Source organism: Bombina bombina, chromosome 9 (assembly GCF_027579735.1).
Source record: "Bombina bombina isolate aBomBom1 chromosome 9, aBomBom1.pri, whole genome shotgun sequence".
NCBI lineage: Eukaryota > Metazoa > Chordata > Amphibia > Anura > Bombinatoridae > Bombina > Bombina bombina.
Genome location: NC_069507.1, coordinates 139,977,752 through 139,992,127, shown reverse-complemented (window position 1 = coordinate 139,992,127; position 14,376 = coordinate 139,977,752). Strand labels below are relative to the sequence as shown.

General features: G+C 38.6%; 1 protein-coding gene across 1 annotated transcript in view; it reads right to left on the bottom strand.

Moving 5' to 3' along the window:
- The window catches only part of BTAF1 (B-TFIID TATA-box binding protein associated factor 1), a gene marked incomplete in the record, with an annotated part of 442,652 nt that overhangs the window by 18,304 nt on the left and 409,972 nt on the right, over positions 1–14,376 (bottom strand). The window contains 2 exon segments of the mRNA XM_053692938.1: positions 2,223–2,375; positions 4,255–4,380. Coding sequence (XP_053548913.1) covers positions 2,223–2,375; positions 4,255–4,380 — 279 coding nt within the window.

The window sequence follows — 14,376 nt, the reverse complement described above, 5'->3', positions numbered from 1 at the left end:
TGCATGCTCAGACAATGGAACGGAAACCACTCGGACCTCTCTCAGAGGATAGTCCTAGACAACCAGACGAGACTCTGTCCTGGTGGATCTCCCAGGACTATCTGTCCCAGGGAACATGCTTCCTGAGACCATCTTGGAAGATTGTGACCACGGATGCCAGCCTTTCAGTCTGGGGAGCAGTTTGGGGTTCCTTAAGAGCTCAGGGACTTTGGACTCAGAAGGAAACTGCCCTCCCTATAAATATTCTAGAGTTGAGAGCCATCTTCAATGCTCTGATAGCAAGGCCTTAATTGAGTTTGGTCCGGTTTATCAGATTCCAAATCGGACAACATTACTTCGATGGCGTATATCAACCACCAGGGAGGAACACTGAGCTCCTTAGCTATGAAGGAAGTGACTTGCATTCTTCAGTGGGCAGAGTCTCACAATTGCCTCATTTCTGTCATCCACATCCCAGGGGTGGACAACTGAAAGGCGGATTATCTGAGCAAGCAGACTTTTCATCCAGGGGAGTGGGGCCTCCATCCGGAAATATTCTGGATCTGATGGCGTCTCGGCTAAACGCCAAGCTTCCAAAATATGGATCAAGATCAAGGGATCTGCAAGCAGCTCTGGTGGACGCTCTGCCAGTTCCATGGGACCTGAGTCTAATTTACCGGTTTCCTCCGTTTTCCCTCCTAACTCAGGTGATAGCCGGTATCAAATAGGAGCAGGCTTCAGTGATTCTAATCGCTCCAGCTTGGCCTTGCAGAATTTGGTTTTCGGACCTGGTGAAGATGTCGTCCTTTCCCCCGTGGAAATTGCCTCTGCAGAAGGACCTTCTACTTCAGGGTCCTTTCCTACATCCAAACCTAGATTCTCTGAAGCGGACTGCTTGGAGATTGAACGCCTAGTCTTGTCTAGACAAGGTTTTTCAGAAAAGGTTATCAATACCATGCTTCAGGCTTGTAAGCCGGTAACTCACAAGATTTACCATAAGGCCCATTTAAGCCCATTGCTCCTCCATGGAGCCTTAATCATCTTGTTAGGGTTCTGCAGCAGGCTCAGTTTGAGCCTATGCACTCTATTGATATTAAATTATCTTGGAAATTTCTGTTTCTTCTGCTCATCGAGTTTCAGAGCTTTCGGCTCTGCAGTGTGATCCCCCTTACCTTATTTTTCATGCGGATAAGGCGGTCCTTCGTACTAAGTTGGGATTTCTTCCAAAGGTGGTGTCGGACCAAAATATCAATCAGGAAATAGTTTTTCCTTCATTTTGTCCTAATCCTTCTCAGAAGGAACGTCTGTTGCATAACCTGGATGTTGTGCGTGTTCTGAAGTTCTATCTGCAGGCAACTAGAGACTTTCAACAATCTACTGCCCTTTTTGTTGTGATCTCTGGTAAACGTAAGTGCCAGAAGGCCACTTCTTCTACTCTTTCTTTTTGGTTGAGAAGTGTTATTCAATTGGCTTATGAGACAGCTGGACAACAGCCTCCTGAGAGAATTATGGCGCATTCCACTAGGGCTGTCTCCTCTTCTTGGGCCTTTAAAAATGACGCTTTTGTGGAACAGATTTGCAATGCGGCCATTTTTTCCAAATTCTACAAATTCAATGTTTTTGCCTCGGCTGAGGCTTCTTTTGAGAGGAAAGTTCTTAAAGCAGTGAGGACTTCTGTTTAGGTATGCCTGTCTTGTTCTCCCCTCCCTTAGATTCTGTGTCATCTAGCTTGGGTATTGGTTCCCACTAGTAATTGAATGGATTTGTGAACTCTCCATGCCATTGGAAAGAAAAAATTCATGCTTACCTGATAAATTCTTTTCTTTCCTGGCATGAAGAGTCCAAGACCCCCTTAATTTAATTTTAAGACGGCTTTTGTCAATTTTAAACCTCAGACACCTTTATACCCTTGTGTCCTCTTCTCTTTCCATATTCCTTGGGCTGAATGACTGGGGGTTTATGGGAAGTGGGAGTGATACTTAACGGCTTTGCTGTGGTGTTCTTTGCCTCCTCCTGGTGGCCAGGAGTTGAATTCCCACTAGTAATTGAATGGATTTGTGGACTCCCCATGCCAGGAAAGAAAAGAATTTATCAGGTAAGCAAACATTTTGTTATTTCTGCAGAAAAGTAGTACTCACAATTCCCTTATCTAGAGATCTGCCTGTTGGGAGTCAAACAAAGATAAATTAAGCAAAAATATTAAGCAGGAGGATGACGAAAAACACCCCAAAAAACTCATTCACCTGTTTTAATGCAGAGAGTTTGGGAGCATGTTGAATATCCCGAAGGGAGGAATTGTGTATATTAAGTTGCTCAATTATTTTCTTGTATTCTGGATGCTGAGTTGTTAGAACCAATGCTGGATGGTTGCATAGTTTGCGCAAATACTGCAAAGCCTAAAGGAAAAAAAAAAAAAAAATACACTAAGTTTGTACGATATCAAAAAAGGACCACAAAATTCAAGTAGGTGTCTAAAATTAATGCAATTTTAGACACTTCAATTTACTTTATTCTCTTTGTATACTTGGTTGGAAAGCATATCTAGATAGCCTCAGCAGCAATGCACTACTGGGATCTAGGTGGCAATTGGTTCCTACACACACGTTTCTTGCCAAATATGTTCAGCTAGGCCCCAGCATCCTGATCGCTTCCAACCGCTTTCCGGTTATTGCAGTGATGCCTCAATATCGAAGCATTCTGCAATAACAGTCCTTGGCCATCCGATGCAGAGAGGGCCGGTATCGGTGGGTGAGGGCCGGTATCGGTGGGTGGGAGCCGGTGTGGGAGGCGGGTGGCAGCAATCAATGGGCCTTGTGATGTGGAGGGGGGCGGGAGAGTGGGTTGGGTTGCTGGGGGCGTGCACGGATGCGCGCACGTGCATGGAGGGGGGAGCAGGTGTGAACCGCTACACTACAGAAAAACTTAGTCAAAAGTGGGAAAAAGGGAGGGAATACATTTATTTAAAAAAAAAAAAAAGGATCAGTCAGGGGATTAGTCTGTTGGGGGGGGGGGGGGGCTACACTACTGAAAAAAAAACCAGAAGAAAAAAATAAAAAACATTTTTTTGCAAACTGGGCACTGGCAGACAGCAGCCTTCTAATTACCAAAAAGCAACGCCAAAGCCCTATATCTCTGCTATTTCTGAACAAAGGGGATCCCAGAGAAGCATTTACAACCATTTGTGCCATAATTGCACAAGATGTTTGTAAATTATTTCAGTGAGAAACCTAAAATTGTGAAATTTTTTTTTTTTTTTTTTTTAATTTGATCGCATTTGGCGGTGAAATGGTGGCATTAACTATATCAAATGGGCCTAGATCAATACATGGGGTTGTCTACTACACTAAAGCTAAAATTAACCCTAGAAGCTCCCTACATGCTCCCTAATTGACCCCTTCACTGCTGGGCATAATACCCGTGTGGTGTGCAGTGGCATTTAGCGGCCTAATTACCAAAAAGCAAAGCCATATATGTCTGCTATTTATGAACAAAGGGGATCACAGAGAAGCATTTACAACCATGTATGCCATAATTGCACAAGTTGTTTGTAAATAATTTCAGTGAGAAACCTAAAGTTTGTGAAAAAATTTGTGAAAAAGGGAACAATTTTTTTTTAATTTGATCGCATTTGGCGGTGAAATAGTGGCATGAAATATACCAAAATGGGCCTAGATCAATACTTTGGCATGTCTTCTAAAAAAAAATATATACACATGTCAAGGGACATTTAGGGATTCCTGAAAGATATCAGTGACCCAATGTAACTATCGCTGATTTTGAAAAAAAGTGGTTTGGAAATAGCAAAGTGCTACTTGTATTTATTGCCCTATAACTTGCAAAAAAAAAGCAAAGAACATGTAAACATTGGGTATTTCTAAACTCAGGACAAAATTTAGAAACTATTTAGCATGGGTGTTTTTTGGTGGTTGTAGATGTTTTGGGGGTCAAAGTTAGAAAAAGGTTTTTTTTTTTCATTTTTTCCTCATATTTTATAAAAAAAATTTATAGTAAATTTTAAGATCTGATGAAATGAATGGTATCTTTAGTAAATTTAATGGCGAGAACAACGGTATATAATATGTGTGGGTACATATTACAGCTAAACACAAACACCGCAAAAATTTAAAAATAGCCTTGGTCCCAAATGGACAGAAAATGGAAAAGTGCTGTAGTCATTAAGGGGTTAAGACAATTCATAATCAGATTTGTATTCTAATCCATAATGTTCCAAATAACTAGAGAATACTGCAATGGTTAATCCTGCAAACACATTACCTGGAAGACATGACCTGTAGCTTTCAGCTTCGGCTTTTCATTTTCCTCAGCCATGGAAGATGTAGATACAGTTTCATCAATATCAGTTTTGGCACGAGACTTTGCAAAATCTTCATACAATTGCACCTATTACACAACAGATATTGTTTAACATCTTTAAAAAGAGTTTTGAATTAGGTGCGATAAAATTAATTACATACTGAATTTTGATATAAATATATCTATAAATAATTAACCTGTTTTCTGACAGAACAGCGAATAGCAAACACTTGGGTTAGTACATGTAAATGATCAATGATGTAGGATGAAGTATCCATTACACCTTTTGATGCAGATACAAATAAACGGATACAAATGTACTTGTGTTTTTTTTATTCATGGCATTGCATTTCTTTAAAATCAAATTGAGTAAAAGAGGGAAGTACAATATACATAAAACTTCATGGCCAATATGTATACAGAAAAATAAAAGTGAAACAGAATAAACATATTACATCACTGTTAGATAAGTCAATTTAAAGTGCTATAAACTGCTCACTTTTAGCCTTTTTTCTTATTTTAATCTATTGTGCAAAAATTAAGGTAACCACCCTTGAAGTCTCTCTTGGACCAAAACACTTAAATATAAGAGGGCAAGCAAAAATCTTTGGTTGACAAAAATGCCTTGGTTTATAAGGTCAAATATTTACAATATAGGAGCAAGTAGGCAAAAATAATTAAAATTTCATAGTCATACATTATAAATGCTACAAAACAGGGCATGTGTTTAGAAGATTAGCCTTTATTAAAGATGTTGTTATAATTAAAAACTTGTATGTAATCACTTATGGATACTCAGCAAAGTCTATCATATAGTAGGTTCTATACTCGGTAGCCTAGATCTTAAAATAGCATTATATATATATATATATATATATATATATATATATATATATATATATATATATATATATATATATATATATATATATATATATATAAAAATAAAAATACACACAACAAAAAAAAAACACACAACAACATGAACAAAAACCAAAAACAATGTAGTGCCTTACTTAAAAAGATCACCCCAGAGAACAAACTCAGGTCCCCAGAACTGCATATTAAGGAGTGCATGTACATTGTGCTTATTGTATATGATAGACAATGCAAACTTAAAAAAAATAATGTTTACATAATAGCTATATGTAAACAATGTAGTAATGCAGCGAGTAAGGCTAGCAGAATGCTTGGATGTATTGGTAGAGGTATTTGCAGCAGAAATAGTAAGGTTCTTATGCCACTTTATAGATCATTAGTTAGGCCTCATCTCGAGTATTGTGTGCAGTTCTGGAGGCCATATTTTCAGAAGGATATTAACAAACTTGAATCTGTGCAAAGGAGGGCTACCAAAATGGTACATGGTCTAAAAAATAAAACTTACCAGGATAGGCTCAATTACCTAAATATGTATAGCTTAGAGGAGAGAAGGGAAAGAGGTGATATGATAGCAACTTTCAAGTACATTAAAGGGTTTAGTAAAACTGAGGCTGTGGGTATTTTACATAAAATGGAAAATTCAAGAACAAGGGGTCATGAGCTCAAGCTAAAGGGTAGTAGATTCAGGAGTAATTTGAGGAAGCACTTCTTTACAGAAAGAGTGATTGATTTATGGAATAAACTTCCTCAAGAGGTAGTAGCAACAAACACTGTGGCGGACTTCAAAAATGCATGGGACAAGCATAAGGCTATCCTACGAACTAGATAAGTTTATACTGTTAGGTAAGGTCGGGCAGACTTGCTGGGCCTATGGCTCTTATCTGCCGTCAATATCTATGTTTCTATAATTATCAAATTATACAGACAATGGGCTGCCCCGGTATCAACAGTTAGCAACTCAGTGAATACCCAGCCATATATGTTTATAAGAAATTTTAATTTATAGTAACCATATAATACGTTCTAAGCAATAAGGATCTCACTTCTATATGGAAATTAGTTACCTGTGGCATTAAGATTAGAAGACAAGAAAGAAAAAAAAAGCAATGAATGAATCACATAAGAGTAAACAAACAACTTGCAACTCCTGAAGGTAAATTTGTCTTATCACATACACATAGGGCTATTTATAGAAGGACAATTAGCACACTAGCTCACTGTCAGACATTGGAATCTCAAACATGGCATACTCACAGCATGCAATTTACTAAACTCATGAGGGTTCCTACAAAACCTGTGGCAGAAACGTTCATCAGACCTGAAGGTCCTCATAAGGTTTATAAACACTCACCAACCACTTAATTAGGTACACCTTGCTAGTAGTGCCTTCAGAACTGCCTTAATTATTTGTGGCATAGATTCAACAAGGTGTTGGAAACATTCCTCAGAGATTTAGGCCCATATTGACATGATAGCATCACGCAGTTGCTGCAGATTTCTCGGTTGCACATCCCTGATGCGAATCTCCCATTCCACCACATCCCAAAGGTGCTCTATTGGATTGAGATCTGGTGACTGAGGAGGCCAATGGAGTACAGTGAACTAATTGTCATGTTTAAGAAACCAGTTTGAGATGATTTGAGGTTTGTGGCATGGTGCATTATCCTGCTGGAATTAGCCATCAGAAGATGGGTAAAACTGTAGTCATAAAGGGATCTGAAACTGACCACCTCAGCCCACCCCACTCTTCCCAGACCAGTTTTCTTGACCGGGCCGGCTCTCAAGAATGAATTGCCACTAGAGCCCAGTATATCAGGTAAGACTGACCATCAAATTAATGGGTGAAGACTATGAAAACGCTGAGGAGATGCTACTTCCATGGATGAATCTAATGGTTCACATTTGCTTTCCTCTTAAGCAAATTTCTGGGTTGCAAAGAAGGAGTTACCACCACCAGGGTAAAGTTGCCCCTCAGAGACCAGGACCAACGCAACATCCTCCTCACAACCTGACTGTATTTCTACCTTAGCGAGAGCACTCATCACTAAGCCACCTGCCAACTCTAGTAAGGTCAGATGGTCTAACTTCAGGTCCTGACGGCATTCTGAAAAGGTAAGTATCATTTGCTAAGGCTCCAGAGTGTTTCCAGACATGCTACAATATTTCATTGCCAGCTCTGAGGCTCCAGAGGGGGCATCAGCAAAAGAGGGATAAAAGCAGACATCTTAAAGAAAGCTTGGGAGACGCTGAGCAGGGTGCAGAAGTCATCCAGGAAACAAACAGTAGCTGCCATAGTTTAAAGAAGTACAGCATATAAGAAGCTCTTACACAATTTACTTTCTAACGGGGGGGGGGGTTCAATTGTTGGGTGCTGAGAGCCTGTCCTCTTAAAGGCTGCCACAGGTCTCAACGCTCCTGATCGGTTAATTAGTGTATAAGTCAGCACAATCATATCTAAATTAGTAGAATTCAGAAGTCTCGAAAAAGTAGTTAGATTGTTTCACAATCGCCTGATAAGTGGTGAATTATCCACATACATACATATATATATATATATATATATATATATATATATATATATATATATATATATATATATATATATATAGTATAACCAATCTATACTGAAAAACTGAACTAAAACAAATCTATGACTCAAGTAACAATCCAACAAAAGTTTAAAGACTAAGCAAAGCAAGTCTAAATGATGATTTGGTTCAGATTAATGCTTAAAAAAAAGGGGGATAGCTAATGGAGGGTTGTACCTTTAATAAACTTGTATTAAGTCCATGCAGAAAATCATCATGCATTGGTTATGCAATATAAGCCAACAAAAAATATTGTGTTCCATTATCGATCTCAAAACCTTGAAGATCAGGAGGGATGTAGGAAAGATATAGACCATATATGACAGACACTTGCGTCTCCGCTTTCAAATATAGAACCTTTTAAAAGAACTTATAGCTGCCAATTGATACCTGAAGACATTAGATCTATTACTGGCATTGTCCACATATGAACTACTTGATGCTCTTGAAAGGTCTTGAGTTTTGCTCATCTTCATAATTGCAGATAGGAAGAAATGTAATAAATACATATAGACTAACAAAGCAATCAGAGAACCTACACAGTCAGTTTTCCAGCAAAACCAAAAATAGTAGAACAGAATAAGGAAAATCCTCAAATTTGTGCTTATGCTACATAATTCGAGGAAAGAAAGCAAACAATCTTGATAAATGACAATGTCCATATGACATAACGTTAATTTTCCAGCCTCTAGTAAAATTTAAAAGACCTTTATTGTTTCCTTGCAGGGTCCATCATACAAACAACGATTCAAACCATAACTTGGTTCTTAATCATGATTAAGAACCAAGTTATGGTTTGAAACGTTGTTTGCATGATGGACCCTGCAAGGAAACAATAAAGGTCTTTTAAACTTTACTGGAGGCTGGAAAATTAATTCTTTGGACTTTACATTGGGGTTTGGCTAACCCATTCCTGTGCCCCAGGACATCAGTAAAGGTGCTGTCTTTCACCACTATATTCATATGACATAACACGCATTAACAGTATAATAAGCAGAGTTTCTGTGCTGTATTTGAACCTATGTCTCCTGGTCCTTAGTTCAGTATGCTACATACTGAGCTATTTAGAACCTTACACCCACTGAATTTATATTCAGGGAAAACAACATTTGAAGCCCACCGAGTGTCCTACACAGAACAAAAATCCTTATAGAAAAAAAAAAAAAATCTGTATAGGGAGTAAAATTGGCTGGGATTGCATGCAAAATTAGAGAGATACACAAGCTGAGTTGAAATAACATAGTACTAGAACTAGTACAAACAGTGGGCACTGTTTTGTTCCATAATACAGTGTAAAAACAGTATACAGATAATGAAAAAACAAGTAAAGAGCTCTCTACAAATGCTCAGACACTCTTTAAGCTTAATGTTAATACACACAAAAATACAAAAAAACAAAAAAAAAAAAAAACAACAGACTGTTAATGCTAAATAAACCCCCCTGGCAGCATTTTGAGTGAGTACTCACCCCTTACTAGCAACTTAATCCATGATTAGATGCATCAAACTAACTGGATGAATTACAGACCCAGAACACTGCACATCTACACTGAGAAATGTTATGGAGACTGGAAAGTTGTGTGTGTGTGTGTGTGTGTGTGTGTGTGTGTGTGTGTGTGTGTGTGTGTGTGTGGTGGTGGTGGTGGTGGTGGGGGGGGGGGCTAACGGCCACAGTGAGAGCAAAAGAGAAAAAATTGAAAAAACAAAAAACAGCTTTTCTGTACTGGGCAAAATTAAAAACCTATAAAAAAAAACCCATATCCTACAAAACTAGTGTGCGCAACTAAACTGTTAACTGCACAAAAATGCCAGCAGATATCTTAAAGGGACAAACACCTATTATAGTAAGGTGCTAAAAAAGTCTCCACAGAGCTTCCGGAGAGTTAATAAAGCCATTCAGTATAGTCTAATGTTTAAAAAAAACAGTATAAAGAATGCAAAATAGACAAAAAAGTGTGCCAAGGGGAGGAAGAGAGAGTCCCCTGGCTGCACTTTTCTGCAAAAAACACCCCTCCACTGGGGCTTACCAGGCATGCAGCTGCAACAGTATCCAGTAGAGTCCATCCAGTGCAGATACGGATATCGCTGAGGAGATTTTGTAGGAAATACCAGAATCCCATAGTAGAAGGCTGCAGGACAAGTCCATAGAGGGCAGCCATGGCCGAAATTCCATATGAAATACATTTACTGCTTGTTTGAAAGTGAGAGAGCAGCCAAATGCTTTACAAACTGCAGCTTTGAATACATTTTCATGGCAGGAAGCACTACAACAGCACTATTCAATGGACATTTGTCCATCAAACAGCCAAACCAGTACTGAAACATATCAGCAGAGGTTATGGAAATAGGAGTATATGCAGATCCATAAAGGGAGGCAAAAGACAAGACCAATTAGAGAGGGTTTATGAAAAATTTCCCATGAAGTGAAGCAAAGAATCAAACAATACCGCAAATCTATTTCTCTGACCAGCACTGTACTCTGGAGGTGAAAATGGGCCTCAAGATAGACAGAACCCCTTTCTCTGAAGAATCAAACTCACATCTTCATTCTTCAACCCCCTCCAGCAGAGGCAAAGTAAAGACTGAGGTATCTGTGAGGGGTTTCATAGAGCTCTTGGGGTTTGGTACTCTTTGCCTCCCCCTAGTTGAAGAGAAGGGTAATTCCCATGAGTATTGGCTTGTGGACTCTCACCACCTGCATGAAAAACAATGTTGCTGCCTTGCAAATTTGTTAAAAATAAGCCTCATTTACACTACACATCATATCTAAGACCTTATTCATATGCTGGTCAGTTTATACAAAAGGCTCAGCTGCCGCCTTGCACAATAACATTATCTTGAAACAGTGGAGAAAAGGGATAAAGGTATACAGGTACTTGTACCACAACACATCCAGACCCCAGTCTTTCCAATTTTGACACATACTTTGAGGGTTTGTAATGCCTAATAAAAGACAAAGTAAGGCTGAGAAAAGTTCTTCTAATAAATCTTTGAATCATTTTTTGAAACCTATTAACCCTTTATTGGAACCAAATAGAGAAATGATGGATCCTACACAAACCTTCACGATACACACAACTACAGAACACTTTCCTCAGACCCTAGTAAAATCTTTCAAAAGAAATTGTTACATCTGATTGATGAGGCCACAGATAAGGGTTTTAATGACAAAGAAACAGCAGATTAACTTTATGTCTCAAACCCTATTGTTCCCATATTCCATCACCTCCCTAAGGTACACAAGTCCTTAGAGGAGGTGAAGGGTCGTCCAATAGTGAGCGGCATCGGCTCACTGTTGGAACACCTATCACAACGGCTTGATGCAATTCTGCGGCCCCTGGTGGTATCATTAAAAAGCTACTTAAAGGATACCAAGCATATTTTGAAATTGGTAGGTGAGGCCAATTGGAATTGAAGTGTTGACTCTTGGCTTACTGTGGATGTAGTAGCTCTGTATTCCTCCATCCCCCACCAGAAGTCACTGAGTTTCTTCTCTCATACAACTTTTTCAAGTTTGAGGGGGTGTTCTATCTCCAGATATGTGGGACAGCAATGGGGGCAAAATTTGCCCCCTCCTATGCTAACCGGTTTTTAGGTTGGTGGGAGCTGTCCCACATATTTGGAGATAGAAACCCCTTCCACAAGTATATCTCTTTTTATAAGAGGTATATTGATGACCTTGTCTTCATTTTTAGAGGTGATCACCAAATGGCTTTGTCGTTTGTTGACTGGCTAAATGTTAATGACTTGAATCTGGCATTTACTTTTGAATTTCAGAGAGAGTCTATTAATTACTTGGATGTTACCCTCAAAGCAGGTATTGATGGCATAGTGAGCACAGATGTGCATAGAAAACCGATAGCAGGGAATAGCAGGGAATTCCCTGCTCCATGCCAAATCCTGCCACCCTGATTTTGTCCCATATGCAATGGCTAAGGGGCAGTACATTCACCTCAAAAGGAACTGCAGTGATCACGTTCAATATCAGAAAAGGGCTGAGGAACTGGATACACACCTTAGACAAAGGGGGTATCCAAATAGGGTCATTAATCGAGCTAATAAGGAAGTGGCAGTCCTCAACAGTGACCATCTTTTGAGTGAAAAATGGGAAGGCAATAAGACCAAAAATAAGTTTGGAGGTGTCACATTTGTAATAGGACACAGCAGTCAATACAAACAAATTTGTGGCATTGTTAAGAAGCATTTCAAACTTCTGAATCAACTTGTTCCTTGTGTAGGAGGAGGCATTAGGTGCTCCTTTAGGCGAGGAATGACAATTGGAAATATGATCTCTCCATCTGATCTGCCCCCTTTACTTACTACACACAGTTCATGGCTTACATATTTAGGAATGTATAAATGTGGTAGAAATAAGTGCAAACCATGTGAGTATGCGACACTGTCCAAAACATTCAAGTCCGAAATTACTCAGGAGTGTTTTGATATGAAACATTGTTTGAATTGTAACTCCTCCTACGTAATTTACCTTATCACCTGCGTTGTATGCAGACACCAGTATGTTGGACAAACGACCAGAGATGTTGGGTCACGAATTAGAGAGCATTTCTCTACCATCTCACTGGGAAAATCTACCACCCCTTTGGTCCAACGTTTTGCCCTCTGCCACAACAAAAGTATTGAGTCCTTTAAGTGGCAGGTGATTGACAAAACTATTCTTCCAAAGAGAGGAGGAGACAAAAATTCTAAGTAGAAACGAGATGTACTGGATTTTCAGGCTGGAGACAAGGGTTATATATATATATATATATATATATATATATATATATATATATATATATATATATATATATATATGTATATATATATATATATATATATATATATATATATATATATATATATATATATATATATATATATATATATATATATATATATTCCCTACACTTTACATTCTATATTAATTTATAATAACCTTTAGTGAATATTAGTGTTTGCATGCACTGTATCCACTATGACACAAAAGTCTATAACGTTTAGGTTTTCATACATTCATCTATATTTTGTTTCACTTATTTTACATTAGTTAATTTTCCAACATTTTACAGGTCTTTCATATGTATTTGTATAGAGTTCTCCACACAGCTTAGTGGTAAGGTCTTCTACCTTTGGAGAAGGAGTACATGAGTTCTATTCCTAGCATGATGTGGTTGTTCAGGAATGCCAATACAATTTTAGTTAAAAGTATGTCTATATTGTGAAATATTTTCAATTCGAAACACTATGCATTGACCAATATCCACTTATCATTATGTTTCACTCATTTTACATTAGTCCATTTTCCAGTATCTAAAAGGTCTTTCAAATGCATCTGTATATTGTTCTCCACATAGCTTAGTGGTTAGGTCTTCTACCTTTAGAGAAGGAGTACACGAGTTCGATTCCAACCATGATATGGCTGCTCAGGAATGCCACTACAATTTTAGTTAAAAGTATGTTTATTCCTGACATATTTTCAATTAGAAATATTATCCACTGACCAATATCCCTTTTTACTGAAGATATCCATTTTGCAGTATATCTATTTACTAATGGTAGGCTTTTAACCAACATAACTTGATATCTATACACTTTAGGAGGACATACAAGTCTGAATATTACAATAGTTTTTACTTAATTCTTCTACTTTTTGTAGTGAGATTGTATATATAATCATTGGTTTGATTTGATCTATTATACTTATATTAACTTTCAGCTAGTCACATTTAGTAGTAAGATATATAGAGGGTTGTTTTTTCCCTAGAGGGTGTGTCAAATGTTAACCATTACCACTGAGTTCAATACAGCTGTTTCTATTTTGTTTTAACCAATGGCTGTGTAGATGGGGTAATTTAAGTTTGAATTATACCCTGTTTTAGTTAGGCTATGAATACGGCTTCTGCTGAAACGCGTATGCTTATTTACACAGCTGTACCTTGAACCTTTGTGCTGTTATGTATTTTATTGGTGGAGTTACCAAGAACTTTTAATACCCATATGGGTGAATAAATGTTGTTTTATATAAATCACGGACATTGCTCAGTTTTCTTCCTTTTGTGCTGATTCATTATGTCCAGCAACTGAGTATTTCCACCCTTGCTTGAGGAGTAGAGCCTTTAGCCCGAGAAGAGTCCAGATTTACCACTGGATACTGTGACCAGCCTCCTCAGAGTGCCGCACCTGATTGGTAGAACCCGTCTTACCCACGACATGCACACGACTTGGCGTTGCAGAGATCGGTTTGGAACGTACGGCTCAACCGACCGAGGTGAGAGCGTTCCCCGTATGAAGCACTGACTGCAGAGAGAAGACGCTACTATTGGCAATATCCGTAAGCGTCCAGGATCCGGTCTGATCTGGTTTGGTCCCCAGCGGCAACGCAAGCATCAGAGACTGGAGTACTTCTGCCGAGGTGGTTATCGGCAGTCAGCTGTCCCTACGCCCACGTCTTGGCGGCTCCCTGAGAGGATTCTTGGACAGCTACAGGGTAAGCTCTCATACTACTGCCATTACTATTAGTGACTCTTGCGGTGTGATGCACTCTGTTAAATAACGGACTTTGGCTGCAGGCTCCTCTCATATCATTAATACCTTGATGAGCCTTTACATCGTTTTT